This window comes from Erpetoichthys calabaricus, chromosome 18 (genome assembly GCF_900747795.2).
Source record: "Erpetoichthys calabaricus chromosome 18, fErpCal1.3, whole genome shotgun sequence".
NCBI classification, from domain to species: Eukaryota; Metazoa; Chordata; class Cladistia; order Polypteriformes; family Polypteridae; genus Erpetoichthys; species Erpetoichthys calabaricus.
The window spans coordinates 71,820,641-71,843,246 of NC_041411.2; the positions used below are offsets into that span (position 1 = coordinate 71,820,641).

At 40.4% G+C, this 22,606-nt stretch overlaps 1 protein-coding gene across 1 annotated transcript in view; it reads left to right on the plus strand.

Annotated features, from left to right (window-relative positions):
- Nucleotides 1-22,606, plus strand: part of mon1a (MON1 secretory trafficking family member A) — a 45,220-nt gene that overhangs the window by 9,843 nt on the left and 12,771 nt on the right. The window contains exon 3 of the mRNA XM_028824613.2: nucleotides 21,338-21,799. Within this exon, the coding sequence (XP_028680446.1) occupies nucleotides 21,338-21,799 (462 nt within the window). The remainder of the gene's footprint in view (nucleotides 1-21,337; nucleotides 21,800-22,606) is intronic.

Below are 22,606 nucleotides of genomic sequence, written 5' to 3' on the forward strand. Positions count from 1 at the left end.
GATGAACTCTCCATTATTAAGCCCAAATTTTTTTCAGGAGCAGTTATGTTTGTACCGCTATTAATTTTCATCCAGTCTCTCTCAATTATGACTGGAAATGGGGGATCCGGTAAGACTGCCATGGTTACTTTTCTCATAATATGATTTATAGTCACCATACAGTTGGTGGTCCTATAAAACCGGATGTCCCCATGAATACATCTTAGGCTAGTTTTTATTTTAAGCCATTGTCGCGGTAAAACAAATCGGGAAGCAACAATGGAAATGTTACTCCCGGAACTGAGCATCGCCCTTACTTTAACCCCATTTTTAAGAACTGTACCTGTGTAAGGAAGATTCAGAGGGTTAGTCACAACAGCACAGTACCTTTCTCCCTTAATCAGCGAACAGTCCATGGGTTCATTGGGGCATGCAGGTGACAGATGTCCAACCGCCCCACATTTGAAACAGTGGGGAACGCCGAAATGTTTGTTCCTCTGACGGATGGCAGGCTCGGGAGCTCATCGAGAGGGCTCAGGGACTGCCCCACGTGCCTTTTGGGTTCGGCGAGAGGACTGTTCCGATCACTCTGATTTACAAGCCGCCCAATGGCGTTCAGCAATTTTGATTAGGGTGTTCATATTATCAAAATTTTGCTTCCGGATCTGCTGGGCGATATTTTCGGGGAGGGCATGCACAAAGGTCTCACACGCTAAAAGCTCGGCCATCTCGTGTGAATTGTTTATATTGGGCCGTAGCGCCTGTACATTAGACCTGGAAGGGCGTGATTGGGAGGAATGGCCCCCCCGATCTGAACCAGAGTGGTGTTTTGTTATTGGACTTCTGTGCTCGTCACGGATTGTCCATAACGAACACCATGTTCAAGCATAGGGGTGTTCATATGTGCACTTGGCACCAGGACACCCTAGGCCTCAGTTCGATGATCGACTTTGTGGTTGCGGCCACATGTCTTGGACACTCGGGTGAAGAGAGGGGCGGAGCTATCAACTGATCACCACCTGGTGGTGAGTTGGCTTCGATGGTGGGGGAGGATGCCGGTCAGGCCTGGTAGGCCCAAACGTGTTGTGAGGGTCTGCTGGGAACATCTGGCAGAGCCCCCTGTCAGAAGTTGCTTCAACTCCCACCTCCGGCAGACCACGTCCCGAGGGAGGTGGAGGACATTGAGTCCGAATGGGCCATGTTCCGTGCCTCTATTGTTGAGGTGGCTGACCGGAGCTGTGGCCGTAAGGTGGTCGGTGCCTGTCGTGGCGGCAATCCCCAAACCCGTTGGTGGACACCGGCGGTGAGGGATGCTGTCAAGCTGAAGAAGGAGTCCTACCGGTCCCTTTTGTCCTGTGGGACTCTGGAGGCAGCTAATAGGTACCGGCAGGCCAAGCGGAATGCGACTTCAGTGGTCGCTGAGGCAAAAACTCGGGCATGGGAGGAGTTTGGGGAGGCCATGGAGAATGACTTTCGGAGGGCTTCGAGGAGATTCTGGCCCACCGTCCGGCGTCTCAGAAGGGGGAAGCAGTGCAGTGTCAACACTCTATATGGTGGGGATGGTGCGCTGCTGACCTCGACTTGGGACGTTGTGGGTCGGTGGGGGGAGCACTTCGAAGACCTCCTCAATCCCACTAACATGCATTCCAATGAGGAAGCAGAGCCTGGGGACTCGGAGGTGGGCTCCCCCATCTCTGGGACTGAGGTCACCGAGGTGTTCAAAAAACTCCTTGGTGGCAGGGCCCCGGGGGTGGATGAGATACGCCCGGAGTTCCTCAAGGCTCTGGATGTTGTAGGGCTGTCTTGGTTGACATGTCTCTACAACATCGCATGGACATCAGGGACAGTGCCTCTGGATTGGCAGACTGGGGTGGTGGTCCCCCTCTTTAAGAAGGGGGACCGGAGGGTGTGTTCCAACTACAGAGGGATCACAGTCCTCAGCCTCCCTGGAAAAGTCTATTCGGGGGTTCTGGAGAGGAGGGTCCATCGGATAGTCGAACCTCAGATTCAGGAGGAACAGTGTGGTTTTCGTCCTGGTCGCGGAACAGTGGACCAGCTCTACACCCATTGCAGTCCTGGAGGGTGCATGGGAGTTTGCCCAACCAGTCTACATGTGTTTTGTGGACTTGGAAAAGGCGTTCGACCGTGTCCCTCGGGGAATCCTGTGGGGGGTGCTCTGGGAGTATGGGGTACTGGACCCCCTGATAAGGGTTGTTCGGTCCCTGTACAACCGGTGTCAGAGCTTGGTCCGCATTGCCGGCAGTAAGTCGAACCCATTTTCAGTGAGAGTTGGACTCCGCCAGGGCTGCCCTTTGTCACCGATTCTGTTCATAACTTTTATGGACAGAATTTCTAGGCGCAGCCAGGGTGTTGAGAGGGTCCGATTTTGGTGGACTCAGGATTGGGTCACTGCTTTTTGCAGATGATGTTGTCCTGTTTACTTCATTAGGCCGTGATCTTCAGCTCTCTCTGGATCGGTTAGCAGCTGAGTGTGAAGCGGCTGGGATGGAATCAGCACCTCCAAATCCGAGACCATGGTCCTCAGCCGGAAAAGGGTGGAGTGCTCTCTCAGGGTTGGGAGCGAGATCCTGCCTCAAGTGGAGGAGTTCAAGTATCTCGGGGTCTTGTTCACGAGTGAGGGAAGAATGGAGCGGGAGATTGACAGGCTGATCGGTGCGGCGTCCGCAGTGATGCGGGCTCTGCATCGGTCTGTCATGGTGAAAAAAGAGCTGAGCCGTAAGGCAAAGCTCCCAATTTACCAGTTGATCTATGTTCCTACCCTCACCTATGGTCATGAGCTATGGGTATTGACCGAAAGAATGAGATCGCGAATACAAGCGGCTGAAATGAGTTTCCTCCGCAGGGTGTCTGGGCTCTCCCTTAAAGATAGGGTGAGAAGCTCAGTCATCCGGGAGGGGCTCAGAGTAGAGTCGCTGCTCCTCCGCATCGAGAGGAGTCAGATGAGGTGGCTCGGGCATCTGATCAGGATGCCTCCTGGACGCCTCCCTGGTGAGGTGTTCCGGGCACGTCCAACCGGGAGGAGGCCCCGGGGAAGACCCAGGACACGCTGGAGGGACTATGGCTCCCAGCTGGCCTGGGAACGCCTTGGGATTCTCCTGGAAGAGCTAGAAGAAGTGGCCGGGGAGAGGGAAGTCTGGGCATCTCTGCTCAAGCTGTTGCCCCCACGACCTGACCACGGATAAGCGGAAGAGGATGGATGGATGGATGGACGGGCCGTAGCGACTGACACACTTTATTCCAAGCCTCAAATGTCTGGATGCAGAGAGGCTGTTCGGGGTCGAATTGCCACTCCCTACATTCTCTCGCCTGCTGTTCCTGAGAAATGCCGTAGCGTTTAAACATCTCCATTTTTAATACGTCATAGTCAGCGGCCTGCTCCTCAGTTAAATCATAATAGGCCCTCTGCGCAATCCCTTTCAGGTAGGGGGCCAGTGGGTACGCCCATTCCAACCTACGCCATGCGAAAACCAAAAAATATGACTCAATGTTCTCCCCCTCCGTTAAGTAAGTAAGTTGAGTGGGGAGGGACTGAGCAGCCTCCGTCCGTACCGCGGCTGCAGACCCGCTTTGGATTCGGCAAGCTGGGTCCGAGTCTCACCCATTTGTACCTTCAAGGTACTTAATTCAGCCATGATGGTTGATAGGACGGTATTTTGGTCTTGTTCTGCAGTCATTTTCTAATAAAAATCCTGCCGGCTAAGCCAATTGTGGAAATATCTTCTTTAGAAACAAAACGAAGCATCACAAAAAGAAGTTTTGGGGACCGTCCCCGTATATTGTTCAACGGACAAGAAAAAAAACACAAAAAGAAACGTTATGATGATCAAAAGCAATTTGTATAAGCAGTTGATGATTTACAGTGGGAAAATGGCGTTTTTATACAGTAAAAGAAAATAGTTGGCAGGAAATGGTTGGCAGGAAACTGGAAGTGTTGTCATCGGGAGTTGCCGGAAGTGATTTCCCGACGGCCATCTTGGAACCCGGTAGTAGCTTTCTTATTTTTGTTCGCTTTTCCTGCTGAGAAGAATAGGAGATTTAGGTAAGTACCATGTGACAACCCCCTGTCTCGCGATATTTCACTCACCTTTAGGCTTTTTGACTGCCTCCTAAGTGTACGTGTGTGACAATATATATGTATATATGTATATATATATATATATATATATATATATATTTATATATATATACAGGGGGTCCTCTGGTTACGACACAGTTCCATTCCTACAACAGTGATGTAAGCCGAATTTTGGTGTAAGTCGAAAAACACACCCTAGTCTAAGTCACTTACCTATCCTAACACATTTGCAAAATCATAATCTAGAACATAAAAACACAACTAAGCCACAGAAAAAGGAAAAGGACAGAAGTATACTGTACTGTACACTGTACTGTAGTAACAGAAAAAATAAGTGTAAAAAAAATTCTTATCTTTATTCCTTCTCATGTCTCAATTTTTTTAAGTATTTATGGGAGTGACAATTGTAAACGCGAAACGTCGTATGTCGAGACGTTGTAACCCAAGGACCCCCTGTATATATAGTAAGAGATTGCCGGCAGCTCAACCCAGTCGGGATGCCCCTGAGATGGAAGGATGCGGGAAGGCAGCTAGTTGTGGACACTGCCTCCCCCAAAACACTAGATGGCAGCTTCTCTGGAGTGTAGTGATGCCCCAGATTACCGCAGGGCATCCTGGGACTTGGAGTTCAGTTTCTCAGCCCTGCTGGGTACAGTGGGTGCTGCCAGGAGATGCTACAGGGGGACCTGGGGAGTCATGCTTTCCCCATAGCCTGGAAGTACTAGTGAGTCATGGGGACAGAAATCCAGAAGTACTTCCATGCTGAAGTGCTGCCAAGTCATGTGGGCGGAAGGACAAAAGCACTAACGGGTCGGGCACTTTTTAAAGGACTGTTGGGGACCCAGCAAGTGAGCCAGAGTCAGGTGAGATTTTTTTCCCTCCATGGATATGTTTTTTTTTACATTATTTGCTGTTGTACATCATAGGTCACATTACCTATTGTCACATAAATTGAAGATCCCCCCTCACCCCCTCATTCATTGGTCAAGAGTCCTGTCCTCATTTCAAAAGCTCCATCTTTTGAATTACAGTACATTACCAGTTTATGAAGTGTGCTTATTTTTGGGAAGAATCTATTTTACAGTATTTAAGAAAAAAAGTGTGTGTGTTTTGCATGTTGTGGGTATATGACTAGATAACTGATATGTGGATTGTGTGACAAAAGCAAAGAGATTTTCTTTTCCTTTGGATGTTTCTCACATCATTTGTCGTTATACAGTATTGATCACCTTTGCCTTGTATTATATCATTAATTTTATCTCCATTTTCCATGAAAATGCAACATTAAAAACTTTTGTCGTCATTACTACAAATTACATGTGGTTAAGTAACATATAAAAAATATATAATTTTTGGGTGGAGTATTCCTTTCAAATCTTAAAATACTACCTTAAAGTTAAATGCTTAAATTAGGAAATATACATACATTAAGATATTGGTGGTGGCTCTGAGGCTAAGGATCTGCGCTGGTATCCTGAAGGTTGCTGGTTCGAATCCCCGTCACTGCCAAAAGAGATCCTACTCTGCTCGGCCCTTGAGCAAGACCCTTAACCTGTAATTGCTCCAGGGGCGCTGTACAATGGCTGACCCTGCGCTCTGACCCCAAGGGGTATGCGAAAACTAACAAATTTCTAATACGAGAAATCGTATAAGACAAAATAAAGAACAAAAAAAAAAAAAAAATATTCTGGACTGCTGTTTGTGTAGCTTCTATGTTTGTAGGAATAATTTGCACCATTTAAAAGGTAACCTGTAGAGTCAGCTGATTGATTAGTCTTCTATAAACTGAGAGTACTGTATAGCTTTAGAGGTTTGACTTCCTGAAGCAAAGGAATACAGAGTTCCTAACAACTTTACAGGTAATTATTAGCAAGTGAAATTAATTCTTTGGTACTGTCTGCTTACTTTTAGCCAGCCTATAAAGTTTAATGCCCTGATCCCATTGATTTTTTTGGGGCCTAAGAACTGGTTTAGCAAGTTTGGTTAGTTCTAAGGTGTTAAAACTAAAGCAAATGTTAAATCTTGCTTGGCAAGTATAGTTCATAGACTCCGTATTAAATTTCTAGTAATCTCATGTTCTTGTACTACATTAGGTGTCATGAATGTTTTGAGAAGTCAAGCAAAATGACACCTTGCCTGAAGAAGGGGCCTTAGCTGTCAAAGCTTGCATTTTGTAATCTGTTGTGGCGGGCGGCCGGGGCCCCTTCTACATATGTTCTGGGGGAGCAACCATGGGCGTCTCACTACCTCCCCCGGGACGCTTGGTGGCAGCCTCCCTGGCTGACGATGGTGCCTCAGTTTCCCGCAGGGTTTCATGGGAGATGGAGTTCTCCACAACCCTGTGGAGATCTGGGATGGCCGCCAGGGTGTGCTGCATGGATCCCGGAGCCCACCTGGACATCTCTACAGCCCCGGGTGGGCTATAAAAAGGGCCAGCATCCACCACTCAGGAGCCAGAATCAGGAGGAAGAGGACGAGGTTGCCTGGGAGGAGTGGTGGTGCCAGAGGAAGGATTGTTTGTGCTGTGTTTAAGTGCTTTGGGACTGTGTTGGGCCTGTGGGACACGGGGAAGACGTGTTCCACGGCTGAAGAAAAAATAAAAAAACTCTTTGATTTTAGCATGTGCCTCTGCGTCAGTCTGTGCCGGGTCGCCAATAAAAGGTGTTTTTTTGCTTGACTTCTTATTGCATCCATAATGGCTAACACAGTACAACACCCTACTACTATTCTCATGAATGTTGTAAAGAAACAATAATTAAGTGAAATAAAATTAGTTGTATGAAAGTTTTTTTTCAGATCAAATGAAAATTATGACAGCTATAATTGTGAAATAAAATATTTAAACCACTTTCCTGTCATTTATTGAAACAGATTTTCTAACTTCTTTGTACTCACCGGGCTTGTGGAAAGCCTGACTGTACATCTTTGTAAGACTGGAGCTGCACTTAGACCATATGAGACTTAATTTCCTGGTGCTGAAGAACTTATCCAAATGTATATTCATTCCTGGGTCATTTTATTTGACCTGAGAGAATGTCTTTGAATCTTTGAGAGCAAGCTATAGTCCTAAAGGAAATCCATGTTAAAAACACAAAGGGAAAATTCTAATGTTTATATGGAGGATCCATGCACTCATAAATAAACTGGGGAATGAAGACTGCGAGCCTGCAAAGTCAGACCCTGTGCTAAAATGCTAAGCTTTTCTATTTTTACAGTCCATTTGCTTTTGACTCCTCTAATACTTGATTAATGTTTCATGTGAAACATCACGGTGCTACATTTCAAAGTAAACATGCAATGCCAACACACCCAGATAGAAGAATACATACCTTGTTAATTGTTAATAACGTCTTAAGCAGAGCCAGCAGAATGATAATTCTTGAAAGTGTGATTTGAGTTTTGTCCAAACAATAAAGGGAGTTACTTTAGATTTCTTTGACATCTTGACAACAGTTATTTTAAAAATTCAATATGATGTAAGCATTCAGTCAGTTAAGGTTTACCTGTCCTACAAAGGCTAAAAAAGAATTTCAACACTAGAAGAACAACCCATGTAGAATTCTCTATTCAATGCTTGAAACTTTTACCAACCCAAAGAACTATGAAAGTGTTCTGAAGTGTTTATTAATATTTCACAGGTGGTGACTTCTAAATAATAGTGTTCAAGGTGTGTCCAAACTCTTCAAACATGTTATCAGTGGGAAGTTAAGTGACTCGGTCAAAGTTGCACAGTGAGCTACTGCTGGTGATTAAACTGCCAACCTTGTACTTTAAAGTCTAACGCCTTATCCAATGGCCACTCAGTTTGCATAATCTAACTCAGTGATGCTGATTAGACAAAGTGATAGGAATTCACCGAGACATACCTGGGCATTGTAAAAATTGCAAAAGAATTAAATTCTGCTATATCATGTTTGTTTAATGTACACATGTTTTAAACCAACACCTTTAAATATTTCATGTTTTAAATTGTTATTAGGAACATAATACTTTTGACAAGAACAAGCCATTCACTTCAGCATAGGTTGTCCAAATATTCTAACGTTTCTAACATCTTGTTAAGTCAAGAATTAAAGGTCTTCAGGGTGCTTTTAACTATACTTCAGGATAATTTGGACCATGTACGTACTATATTTTTCTATTTTGTTAGAAATATTTTATAATACCTCTATTTTTAACCAGATCCTACCTGAGTCCTTTTATTCATGCTGAAGAAGAAGTTTAGAAGTAGTAAATGCCATCCTCCCTTTATTATTTTTAAACACTTCAGTCATGTTACCTCCTAATATCAGTTTGGTTATGTTGAATTCATGTCACCGTTTCATATAGTTTATATATTGTAATCCTGCAATGATTCTTGTTGTTCTTCTCTTTGTTTTTTAAAATGATGTTATGTCTTTTTTGTAATTTGCACATCAAAGCTGTATGCTGTGTTCAAGTGTGGTCTCACGAGTTTGTTATATGGTTGAGTATGTTTTCTCGTGACTTATATGCCTTGCTGTGTGCTATATAGAGCTCAAATTCCTATTATTGCTGACAACGGTGTTTAGCAGTTATGTGTGAAAAATTAATCTGAAATCTGTCATTTCAAGCAGGGATAGCCCTTTCTCTATATTTTAAATCATTTTAATCGTACCTTGATATGGCGGAGTGGTGGCTGTGAGGCTAGGGATCTGCACTAGCAATCGGAAGGTTGCCAGTTCGAATCCCGTAAATACCAAAAAGAGACTCTGCTCTGTTGGGCCCTTGAGACAAGGATCTTAACCTGCAATTGCTGAGCGCTTTGAGTGGTGAGAAAAGCGCTATGTAAATGCAAAGAATTTTGCCCTCACAGGTGGCGCAGTGGTACTGCTGCTGCTTTGCAGTAAGGAGACTGTGGAAGATTGTGGGTTCGCTTTCCGGTTCCTCCCTGTGTGGATAGCGCTTTGAGTACTGAGAAAAGCGCTATATAAATGTAATGAATTATTATATAAATGTAATGAATTATTGATAAGAAAGTACCAAATTCTATCAAAAACATGAAAACTTCTGGATGATTCCAAAACTACTGAATGCTAGTGTGTGTTTGCTTCCAGCCTTTTTAAGCCTTATTAATCCTAGTAGCTGTTTACTCTTTACAGTTTGAAAATCTTTTATTATTTCTTTGACGTTACCTGAAATCCTGGCAAGTTACTGATCTCATTGGTGAAAACCTTTGGGAAGTCTGAATGAATATCTGTTATTTCTTTTTCTTTATGTTTTACCCCTCCCCTGCTGATCTTAAAATACTTAATGTATTTCTTGAATTTATTACAATAATTGTAGGGGTTTGTACAACGTTAACCATTATGGATGTAGTGAGAGGTCAACCAGAATGAGACCTTTTTTATTGGCTCATGAAAAAGATTACAATATGCAAGCTTTCGGGGCAACTCAGGACCCTGTAATCAGAGGTGGGTAATAAAGAGTTACATTTACTTGAGTAACTTTTTAAAAAAATTCTACTTCTAAGAGTAGTTTTACTGCACCAAACTTTTTACTTTTACTTGTGTACATTTGTGAAGAAGAAACGCTACTCTTACTCCGCTACATTGGGCAACACTCGACTCGTTACTGTTTTCCATTTACACATTAGATACACTATATTTTTGCCAGAGAGAAGTCGCCAGTGGATCTACTGCATGACTGTTTCACCAATCAGGCATAGCAACAATAATCACATGACTATATTTCACCAATCAGACTTGGCAGCAATAATCACATGACTCCTTTTCACCAATCAGATGTAGCCATGCAGTCATATGACCACACACAAACTTCCCGCGTCTGCAGCCTGTGAGAAACTTTTTAGTCATGCGGGGCTCCTGTTCACTGCTAAATGGTCACAGCTTCTCTGCAAGAACCTTGAGAGCCAACTCCTGCTGAAGTTTAACCATCACTTCACTGAGTGAAAAACAAGCAGGTTTTAACCAAACATGCACAGACACAGACAGTCATGGTAAAGTGAGACTTCTTGTATGTGCACAAGCTGCCTTGTTCTAATGTTATTTTCTATCACCCGTGCTATTTGGAGGGAAAGTGTTTGACAATGCCGGTCCCCTACAGACTCCCTCTTCCCACATGGGAGTCTGCTGAACCCACACCGTCGTAGTTATGACCGAAATGAGCTGACATATGAGGATAATTCACTGATGAGGCCAGAGGATGGTGGAAAAAGTGCTTTTATTAAAAAACAGTCAAAACAAAAGTAAAATCAACAAAAGTGTCAATGGTGCAGTGTTCTAAAAAAACAGTACATACAGTATATAAATCCATAAAAATCATTGTGAAAAGTGGGGATAAAAAAAATCAATAAATAAATCTGTTAAAAATCAGAGGTTAAAATGCAGACTAACTCCTCCTGATCTCAGCCCACCTCCTTCTCATTCTCCCCGGCTCACCCATTGCTTGCGTAGCCGGCGGAGACTCGGCAGCCACGAGCTACTTTCGGCCGACCAGGCATCACGGCCAGACCATCTGAGGTCGGCTCTCTTCCCTTCTTCCTTCGCGCTCACGTGGTCGCACCTCGGAAGCCCAGCGAGGGCACCTGCCAAGCTCGCCGAACACTCCACCCGAATGTTCAGTGGGGCGAACTAGCCCCTAGAGCGCCACAGCTAACACTCTTTCATGGGGCCCTAGCTCGAACTGCTTCCTACCTCCAGGCGGCCAGATCGTCGTTTCCAAGCCTGCCTTTCATGCATTTTAACCTCTTTTCTTTTCTTCTTTTCTTTGACTCCCCCATTTTTTTTGTGCCGACCCATATATATACACTCCTGTCTCTGTGGGCCTTAATCACACGCCGCAGGAAGCCAATGAAGCAACTGAGAACAATCACACCCGCACATGCAGGTGCGACTCGCTCCAAATACCTCACTAACTCCCCGCGGTCGTGCAATTGCACCCACGGAGAGTGACACGGCTTTATGGATTTGAAACTGGCCTTTTGTTTTTTTTTTTTTGAAGCTGCCTACCTGCTACACCACAAACTGAATATGCAGTATGATACTGTCAGTGTACAGTATATCTTGTCACTGTAAGTAGTTTGCACTGTTCAAACATACATGTTACCTACTGTAGGTATTGGCTTCAAAAGCTTTGTTGTGAAAATATGAAATTTGGAACTTTGTGTTATTTGTGCATCTTTATTTTGTAATGAAGTTATTTATTTTTACTCATTTTTTATTTTATTATTTGGAAATAGCAGAATTTGCACATTATTTTATATTTTTGTCTGTCTTATTACAACATTTCTAAAAAATAAGTAATTTATTATGTTCAAACAGTTACTCAGTACTTGAGTAGTCTTTTCACCAAATACTTTTTTACTTCCACTTGAGTAATATTATTTTGAAGTAACGCTACTCTTACTTGAGTAAAATTTTTGGCTACTCTATCCACCTCTGCCTGTAATGATTACATCTTGCCTGAAGAAGGGTCCTGAGTTGCCTCGAAAGCTTGCATATTTTAATCATTTTCATGAGCCAATAAAAGGGGTCATTCTGATTGACTTCTCACTACAATAATTTTGAAAGAACCGTTTTAGTTTATTAGCAATATTATTCTTCACCCTCCTTTTGGCACATCTTATTTCCATTTTTTTTCATTTATTTGTTCAGAGGCCCAGCAGGTATCAATTATATTAGTGTTTTTATTCATTGCTGAGTTGCCCTTATTACTGTAATTCCTTTGCAGTTTACTGAGTAGATCTGTTATGTTTCCTGCTGCTTTTCATTTTTGGTGCAAACTTTAATCTCCATATCTGTAAGATTTTCAGGTTTTATTTGTTTTGGGCTTTGTTATAACAATTTCACATTTGCCTTAACATTTTTTTTATTTTTACTTTTTTTCCTTATACAATTTCTAGTATTAGGAATTTGTTAGTTTTCGCATACCCCTTTGGGTCAGAGCACAGGATCAGCCATTGTCCAGTGCCCCTGGAGCAATTACAGGTTAAGGGTCTTGCTCAAGGGCCCAGCAGAGTAGGATCTCTTTTGGCAGTGACGGGGATTCAAACCGGCAACCTTCAGGATACCAGCACAAATCCTTAGCCTCAGAGCCACCACTCCGCCCTATAGCTTCCTTTTTTCCTAATTTAGTTCTCATGAAAACATTAAGACTTAACCTCATTATGAATACTGATATCTAATAGTAGTCTATATTTTTGATAATTTAAGTCTAGACAAGATTAAATTCTTTATTTCTCTAGGCTCACAATATTATGAAAACCAGCCTCAGTCTGTGTTTTGTCTTTCATAGCAAGCAAAGATGAATAAAACAAGCTACACTGTATGTTTGAAAAAAGTAATTTTCCTACCAAATGTGTGTAAAAGTTCCCAAAATCTCCCAAAGAATCTATCAGATTGTTGACGAATGCTGTACTGAGTCTTTTCTTGTTTCTTCGTTCATTGGTATTATTTCATTTATTACTCTTTTGTTTTTTAATCTAACCTCTCAATCAAAATTCTTTCTTTTTGCACAGCATAGCGTGGAATGTTGATCCTAGTTACAAATACTATACGTCTAGTTTACCGTCACTTCAGTGAGACAGAGCCAGTCAGTAGGTTCTTTTTTTTAAAAACCATGATTCATTTTGTAGGAATTTTTTTGTGTGTTCTTTTAAAGAAATAAAAAGGATGTTTATCATAGGATAAAGTTACATGCAATAGGTAAAAATCGTGTTTGATAGATAATGTTTGTAACCATTAGCATTTCAACCATACTAAAATCAGTTTAATTACAGTATTTTTTCAGACAAGTTTAATTTTAACTACGTGGTCAGAAATTGTCTGCCTAGAATTTTCAGGTTTGAGTAGTTTCTACTATTGTTCTCAAGTACACGATGTTTTATTCTGTCGCTAGGTTAGCAGAATGTATGCCTTTGGAAACCTTGATGAGTTAACCATGCAACTTTCTCAGCTCAAGACTAAATAGATTTAACTCCTGTTTTATCTTGGTAGAGCAGTATATTACTCTACTTTCTAAAGACATACAAAATATTTATCAACTTGTATGCAAAATTTCACATCACAACAACCCTCTTAGCATGTCGGAGTGGGACTTGCCCTTTTAGTCCTGGGGTGTGCTCGGTTCCACCTTTTTGTATTTCTTTTAGACCTGTGACCAGAGCTGCACACCATGACTGTAGATGTAGGCACACTCGTTCATTATACGAGTCCCAGCATAAAATCCTTTGATTTATATTCAAAAATATCATTAATATAAACACACTTTTTATTTTCTTTTTTAAATTGCGTTCACATGTTGTCTGGACAATGGGAATGTTTTGTTAGATAGATAGATAGATAGATAGATAGATAGATAGATAGATAGATAGATAGATAGATAGATAGATAGATAGATAGATAGATAGATAGATAGATAGATAGATAGATAGATAGATAGATAGATACTTTATTAATCCCAATGGGAAATTCACATTCTTCAGCAGCAGCATACTGATACAATAAATAATATTAAATTAAAGAATGATAATAATGCAGGTGAAAAACAGACAATAACTATGTATAATGTTAAATGTTAACGTTTACCCCCCCGGGTGGAATTAAAGAGTCACATAGTTTGGGGGACGAACGATCTCCTCAATCTGTCTGTGGAGCAGGACAGTGACAGCAGTCTGTCGCTGAAGCTGCTGTTCTGTCTGGAGATGATACTATTAAGTGAATGCAGTGGATTCTCCATAATTGATAGGAGCCTGCTGAGCGCCCTTCGCTCTGCCACAGATGTTAAACTGTCCAGCTCCATGCCAACAATAGAGCTTGCCTTCCTCACCAGTTTGTCCAGGCGTGAGGCATCTTTCCTCTTAATGCTGCCTCCCCAGCACACCACTACGTAGAAGAGGGCGCTCGCCACAACCGTCTGATAGAACATCTGCAGCATCTTATTGCAGATGTTGAAGGACGCCAGCCTTCTAAGGAAGTATAACCGGCTTTGTCCTTTCTTGCACAGCGCATCAGTATTGGCAGTCCAGTCTAATTTATCATCCAGCTGCACTCCCAGATATTTATAGGTCTGCACCATCTGCACACAGTCACCTCTGATGATCACTGGGTCTATGAGGGGTCTGGGCCTCCTAAAATCCACCACCAGCTCTTTGGTTTTGCTGGTGTTCAGGTGTAGGTGGTTTGAGTCGCACCATTTAACAAAGTCATTGATTAGGTCCCTATACTCCTCCTCCAGCCCATTCCTGATAATATAATAATAAACTATTAATATAAATATTTATATTATATATATTTATAAATTTATATATATATTAAATATATTTATTTATAAATATATTAATATATTATATATATTATATAATATATTATATAATATAATATATTATATTATAATAATTTATATATATATATTAAAATATAAATATATATATTAATATATATAAATATAAAAATAAATATGTTAATATAAACTATTAAAATCTTTTCGGATGTGGCTTCTTACAGGGCAGCATCTTTCATCTTGTACTTGCAATTAATGTTCCTTTTGCCTGTGGGTGGTACTTTAATGCTTATTTACATTAAATTGCATTTTCCAAGGGTTTGCCCATATGTGATAGAATGGCAGTACATTGCAGGGTAATCTTATATTCACACTACTTGCATACACACACTAACCTTCATACAGCCATCTGTTTATTTATTGGTTTTATTATCCATCCATCCATCCATCCATCCATTATCCAACCCATTATATCCTAACAACAGGGTCATGGGGGTCTTCTGGAGCCAATCCCAGGCAACACAGGGTGCAAGGCAGGAAACAAACCCTGGGCAAGGCGCCAACCCACCGCAGGGCACACACACACACACCAAGCTCACACTAGGGACAATTTAGGATTGCCAATGCACCTAACCTGCATGTCTTTGGACTGTGGGAGGAAACCGGATCACCCGGAGGAAACCCACGCAGACTGGGGTCAAAGGTAACTGGAGCTTACTGGGGCAGTCATGAGTAAACAGAGGGTACCAGTCCATGATGTGTCATCTTGACTCAAATCCAGTCAATTTTAGTGCAAATTGTAAACCACAAATGTATGCATTCGGAATGCAGAAGGAAACCAGAGGAGTGTGTGAAAGCTCACGTGAATATAAGAAAGAAATACAAACAACACCCCAGCAGTGACAAGGCCAAAACTCAAACCTGATTGCTTGGAGCTGTGATTCAATAGAATTAACCCCTGCACCACTTTCTATTAGACAGTGATGCTGTGATTGAAGCAGTAAAGGGTTGAAAAAATGTATTACATCTGTTACATTTTCTCATTGCTGTAAAATATGTTTGTATGCACTTTTTCTTTTATAATATGAGAAAAAAAGACGCCATTCTGCTTTCACTTCCACCCTAGCCTTAAGCTATAAAGGAAGCGCAAAAAGTGAGCATTTGAAGATTACAGAGATCGAATAACGATAATTAGTTATGAATATTACAGAGGCGAGGAAGAAGCAAAAATGTAATTTCTGATATTGCACAATTGATCAAGCCACCCGTGGATTCATAGCAGCAGGGGAGATGTGGACATAATGAATGCCTTGCCCACTTGTTCTGCTTGATGATGGCAGTGACACATTTGTTTATTTTGGCTGCTGAGAGATCCAGGTGAATTATGTTACTAAAGAACATCTGTTAGTGATGCAGAGCCAGAACATATATTTATTCATAGACTTTAGATAGATAGATAGATAGATAGATAGATAGATAGATAGATAGATAGATAGATAGATAGATAGATAGATAGATAGATAGATAGATAGATAGATAGATAGATAGATAGATAGATACTTTATAGTACATTTTATAGTACATTTTATTAATGTTTTGGATACATATACATACTGCATCTAATATTACCATGTTTGTAACCAGAGGACTTCAAACTACCATTAGCAAGGACTAAAGTCTGTTATTTGCTCATGTAATTGCTTTTCAGAAAGTGGTTGCTCTTGAATGGTAATTTCAAGATAAGAAATGCTAATCAAAAAATGTTTCTACAGCACTTCATAGCAACAGTGTAGCCATAGAACTGTAGATGGTCTTCTGTCAAACAGGATATGAGCTTTATCAGTGAAGTGGCAAAGGCTGACTCAGTTTTAATACAGTGTATTATGGGTAAACACAGAAACGTTATTCATTCATATAGGATTCAAAAGAAATGATCTGTTTGAAACACATGAAATATGTGAAAAATAGTTTCAGCTTTAAAGTTTAATGAATTGTAAAATATGCATATGTAAATTGCATTTAAAAAATGATAAAGAATAATGAAGATATTAAAGATTACAAAAAAATATTTTAAGATGTGTGTCTGTAATAATACAGCACAGGTAAACTTTGATGAATTTACAATTATTTATTTGTATTTTTAAATATATATATATATATATATATATATATATATATATATATATATATATATATATATATATATATATATCTTCTGGTTCGTCCTGCTTCCACTTCAAAAAACCGGTCCCGCCCACACGCAGCCGACACAACATTTCTCGATTCCTATTCGTCCTCTTCCAAACCCTTCCCCATGCTGCCTGGACAGTTGTATGTTTTTGACACAGCACAAGCTACTGAAGTACGCTTACAAAATAAAGCAAACTCTGCACGCAGCAAAAATTTACTTCTCTGGGCGGTATGACCAAAATTCTATATCACGGTATTTTTCAAAATTATACCAGTTTCACGGTATTCAACGGTATGTTTTTCCCCATTCATGAGTGGATGTTAACCACATTTTCCACTGCAATTACTGCAGTAGACTGGCTAAGAATAACCTATTCCACTGTCATGAGAATTGTACATTGGACAAAAAAAACATTTTAATGTGCACAAAAGTATTAATACAGGTTTGCATGGCCCCATAAAGTGATGTACTCCGTTGCATGCGTGTTTAGCGGTATAGCAGTGAAAAAGGTCCCTCCTTAAACATTTTCCCGCTGCTCCATGTTCCGAACGTTGTTTAGGCTATTTAAACCGGTATTGCGGTATAAGAAAAATCCATATCATAACAAAAATAAAAAATGGTTTTCGGTATGAATTGGTATACCTCCCAGCACTAATATATACAGTATATTTATTATAACTAGTGGTCATTTCATTCTTTATTTAAGGAAGTTCTTGTTTTTTTTCTTAATAGAATAAGATAAGAATAGCAAAACAAATTGAAAGTATACATTCATCATTCATTTCAGAACCTGCTTTACAATTACATGGTTGTGGAAATTAAAAGTATATTATAGAATGATATCACTTTCATAAGTATTAAGTCAGAAAATTGTTTATTAGCTTTGCTGAAATTGTGCTGCATTTCTTGTGTGATGTTTGCATGTTCTCTGCATATCTTCATTGCTATTTCTTTCCAAGTACTCCAGTTATCTTCCTTTATCCCAGTGATGAGTCTGTTAGGATAGCTGTTTACTGTAAATTGGCACACTATAAGTGGATTTAGTTGGATGAGTGGGTGTGCCCTGCAATGGACTGGCTCCCTGTCCAGAATTGGTTCCTACGTTGTAACCAGTGTTTCTAAAATAAGAACCAGCATGCCTGGACCCTGAATGGAATAAACAGTTTAGAATGTGAATGCTTGGATAAAATCGTTGTTAACCAGATGATATATAAAGTATGTTTAGACTGGGATATACTGATTTGTTCTTCAGTGAAACTAGTGTCTCTTGACATATTTATTCTAGTTATTTAGCTCGCCAAATATTTAGATAATTTTCAATAAATTAAAACTCATGGAGGCTTTAGAGCAGCTTATGTGGAAACTGTCTTTGTAACTATCATTTTTCCCAATAGAGTGAAACAAAACTGCTGACTATCTATTTACAGTTTACAGTTAAAGATGTTATGACAGTTTTTTAAAACCAAACATTTACATAGGAATAGTAATGTAACTGCTCATTGGGTATAAAAATTTACCTTGAATGTAAAAGTGAACCTCAACGCTACTAAAAATTTAACCCAAGTGACCATGACTTCAGCACAGTAGGGTTGGTGGGTGACTAGGATTGGTTCCTACTTTGCATCCAATGACGACTTCCTTCAACCATTTTCTGCATAAACAGATTAGAAAAAATAATGAATGAATGAATGAATGAATATGACATAATGCTTTATTTCTAAATTTTAAAGCTATAGTGATTTTCTCAACACAGATCAAAATGGACTGACCATCCTAAATATTGAGCCCCATTAGATCTGATCAAATAGTTTTTGAAGTGTAACATACCGTATATACTCGCATTTAAGTTCTCCCGCGTATAAGTCAGGACTTGATTTTACTGTATAATTTCCAGTATTTTATAATGTTAGTTTTTATATATTAAGAGGATGGATGGATGGATATAATGCCAGTCGTATAAGTTAAATGAGGAAAACTCACACTATTGGTCCAAGAGATTATGATATGCTAACCCCCACCTGAGAGAGTAACCACGGAGCACGCGGCCTTTTGTTTTCTATGTATTGTGCCTACGTGACCACACGGTAATACCCGAACTATTCCGAAGTGACGTTTGCACTGATTTGTGTTTTTTGTATCTCACACACCTTTATCATAAGAGCATCCCTTATCTACGATGGAGCGTTGGATCAGAAGAAAATATGAAGCTGGTTTTAAATTAAAAGTCGTTGAAGTGGCGAAAGAAATTGGTAACTGCGCTGCTGCAACAAAATTCGATGTGTATGAGAAACTGGTGTGAGATTGGAGGAAGCAAGAAGATATATAAGAAAAAAATTGTGTGTCATATTTTTGAACAGGCGTATAAGTCAGGGTCTGATTTTATGATCGATTTTTACTTATATGCGAGTATATATGGTAATTGCCTTATGAAGTGTGGCAATGCAGCCAGTATTGGTTTTCTGTTTAGTGATATCATATAAATTTGTCAGGTATAAAAAGACCCTGATCCTAATTGAACCTAAGTCTCAGTATTGTTCCAATATTTACTTAATTGCAGGGAAATATAAAATGGCTTGCAAAGCACAGGATCCAAAAGTAGGGAGTGGGGATTCCATGAGCAGAAAAAAACAGAAGTCTAATCCTGTATTTCCAATAAAGCTCTCCAGATATGTATTAAGTATTCAACTAGGCAAAATGTTTTGTGTTAAAATGGTTAATTGAGTTAATGTAAAAGGAACAGTAGGTGGGATTTTAAAAAATGTTGTTGGACTTTTACACTTCATACGTTTTTAATGCTACTATTAAGTATTTAAAATAGTTTGGCTCAGTGCCTGAAATGTCGAGCTATAAAACTGCAAAGTTTCTGGTTTAATTCCAGTCACTGTGTAAGTTGCTTAACTTGGAACCGAATGCTTTGTAGAAAAATGTGTGATGTCTGTGTAAGCTACAAACTGCGTGGTTAGGGGGCTTCTTGCTCACCACTCATTCACTGTGTAACATTCTGCCAATTTTTACATTGTAAACAGTATACATATGTAAATAATTGTACTCTATGTTTATGTAACGGTGTTTCGTTTCTGGTAGACCACAATTTCAGATTATTTATTCTATCGCATCCCACAGATGTTTGATTGAAATGAGGTTTGGTGACTAGGAGAACTGCTGCATTTACTGTAACAGACTTTACTGTCATTGTGATATTGACCAAATTTTCCATTTGGAAAAGACCTGCTGCTGTCATCAAGGGATTCACCAAATATTCTATGGAAATTAAATCAATTTATTCTTATTAAGCTCAGTGAAAAATCTTGGTCCAGCATATTTTACATTAATTATGAATATATTGTGAAGGACAAAAGAATCCCAAAGAAAAGTTGGGATGCCAACCGGGCCACACAGTTTACTGCAATTGTCCAAAACAGAGAACAAAAATGAGCGTGAGGTGGCACAACAGAAAGGAGACGTATCAGATGACTTCTAAGGCTTTGTGAGTTCTCTAAAGCTTCAGCTTTCTCAAGCAGATCCAAGTTAGGGAGCACCGTCAAATGAGACGGTTATTCTTAGATGTAGACATTATCTTCCAGGATCTCTTGAATTTATATTGTGATGTGTGAGTTGCTTTCTTGCACCCCAAAACACGAGGCTGAGTATCAGTACTTTAGCATAACCAGCTTTATTCATCATGAACCAGGAACAGCAGGGTTATTTATTGCAGCGGGAACTACCACTCTCTTATACACAGACACAGCAAATGGGCATAGTCGGGTCCAGGTCAGTGGACAAGTTATACTGTTCCCTGCATTTATAATGTTCGTTGCATCACCCATTGGCAGCAGGCGCGTACAGCATGATCTCGATCCGCTTGGAGTTGCTGCCACGGTGCTATGCTGCTGCATTGCGAACCTGTGGTTTCCTCGGCAATGAACAAGCAGTCCTCCACAGACGTGTTGTCCCATTGGGGTTGTAGGGAGGGGGGATGTTGGGGGGGGCTCTAAAAAGAGTTCAGAAACCTCACAATATGCTCCCGACTGGCAGAGGTGGCACTTTGATGTTAGTGGACTTGCTTAAGGTGCCCTCAATGGGCAGCTTCTTGAAATTGCATAGGAGAAAAGAGACGGTGCTGTTAGTACTGGCACCCCACTTGCCCCTGGTGGGATATTGCATACCTTATTTGAGCCTGGGAGGTATTTAATACATAAATGGTAAATTATGATTAGTTTCCTTATCACTTTGCCCTAAGGTTTCATTTGCTTGTCACTTTGCCATTTTAATTTACTAATGTCTGGCAAGCTCACACATGGCTTTGTTTCTTGTGGCTATTGAATTTATGGTTTAAGTAAAGACCACATTTCACTGCGTCTCCAGAAGATTATAATAAATCCTTTATTGAAAGTGACACTTTTTATTGCATTCAGCCACCCATTATCATACCTGCTTGATTCACTTCTATCCCAGCAGCAAAGTGTGAATTATGTTTTTTGACAACTTAAAATTAGTGATTTTCAAATGAATATGCTCTACAATTAATCTTTTATTTAGATGTTTAAAAGTCATTATCGTTTCTAATGCTCTTAAAATTCTGGCACTTACTGCACAAAATTCCCCTAAATCATTATTGTATGATAGGTAGCACAATAAATTTCAAATCCCCTTGAGTGTCCTGACAATTTGTGTTCTGCACATGAGTTCAATTTTAAAGGGCTGACTCTTTGTTCTGAACAGTGTACTTGAGATGTTTCATGCTGTTTATTCTGGTGAGGTCTTAGATAATAGCACACTGTATTTTTTAATAATTTTTGTCTTCAAACTAGGTGCTGCACAGGAAAAGGCCATGTTTGTTCATACCCAGTCTTTTGAGGACCTTACTGCGGAGACCAGAGATACTGTGGATGGCGATCAAGAGGTGGAATCATGCGATTTGACTAAGTTGAGCAATGACCTCAGCCAGCTTAGCACTCATCTGTTGGGTCAGGAGGAAGAACAAGGGGAAGCAGAGGAGAAAGGGGAAGACCAAAAAGTAGAGATGTTTGATGAAAGCTTGGCATCTGTGACAAGCCAGGACAGTAGCCCTTGCGGGAGAGAAGACATCTGCGATATAACAAGTGATGCCTGGAGGAACCAAAGAAAACACGTTTTTGTCCTAAGTGAAGCAGGAAAGCCTATCTATTCACGATATGGCACAGAAGAAGCCCTTTCTAGTACTATGGGAGTGATGATGGCTTTGGTGTCTTTTGTCGAAGCTGATAAAAATATGATTAAATCCATCCATGGTGGTGAGTAAAAGATTTTAGTTACAGGAAACGGTACTTATTGCTTGGTTTCTTACAATGTAATTTTATTTAAAGCTTGTTGATAATCTCTTAACCAAAGTAGACCATGCAAATATCATTCTATTTCACCATTTTACAGTTTTTATGATAATTATCCATGTATACTTGATGGATGTTTAATGTATGCATCAATAATTTGAGGCTAGAGTGAAGGGTCAGCCATTGTACAGTATCCCTGAAGCAATTTTAAGATACACTGCTGGCCAATTAAACTGCAACACCAAGAAAGACATGAAGATATCAAAGTGATATTTATATGGCAGATTAATCATGGTACATGGCGTACATAATTAGGCACAGCTCAGTAATGCATGCAGAGCTCACAATAATCAGTATTTGGTGTATCCTCACAGGTGGCGCAGTGGTAGTGCAGTAAGGAGACTGTGGAAGATTGTGGGTTCGCTTCCCGGTTCCTCCCTGAGAGGATAGCGCTTTGAGTACTGAGAAAAGCGCTATATAAATGTAATGAATTATTATTATTATTATTATCCTCTTCGGGCCAAAGTAGCTGCTTGTACACCATCTCTCATGAACAGGAAGGCTGTGTGTTTGTACGATGGCATACTACACATTCTTTATACATGACTAAAGTTCATCCGTATTAACCACCGATAGTCTGTGGCACACCAGTTGTCCGATTTTTGCCCCCTGACATGCTCACTGGGGTGCAAATCCATTAAATGTGCTGGCCAGGGAAGAAGTGGCACATGGTGGTCATCTAGGAACTGTAGGACGTTTCTTGGTGGATGT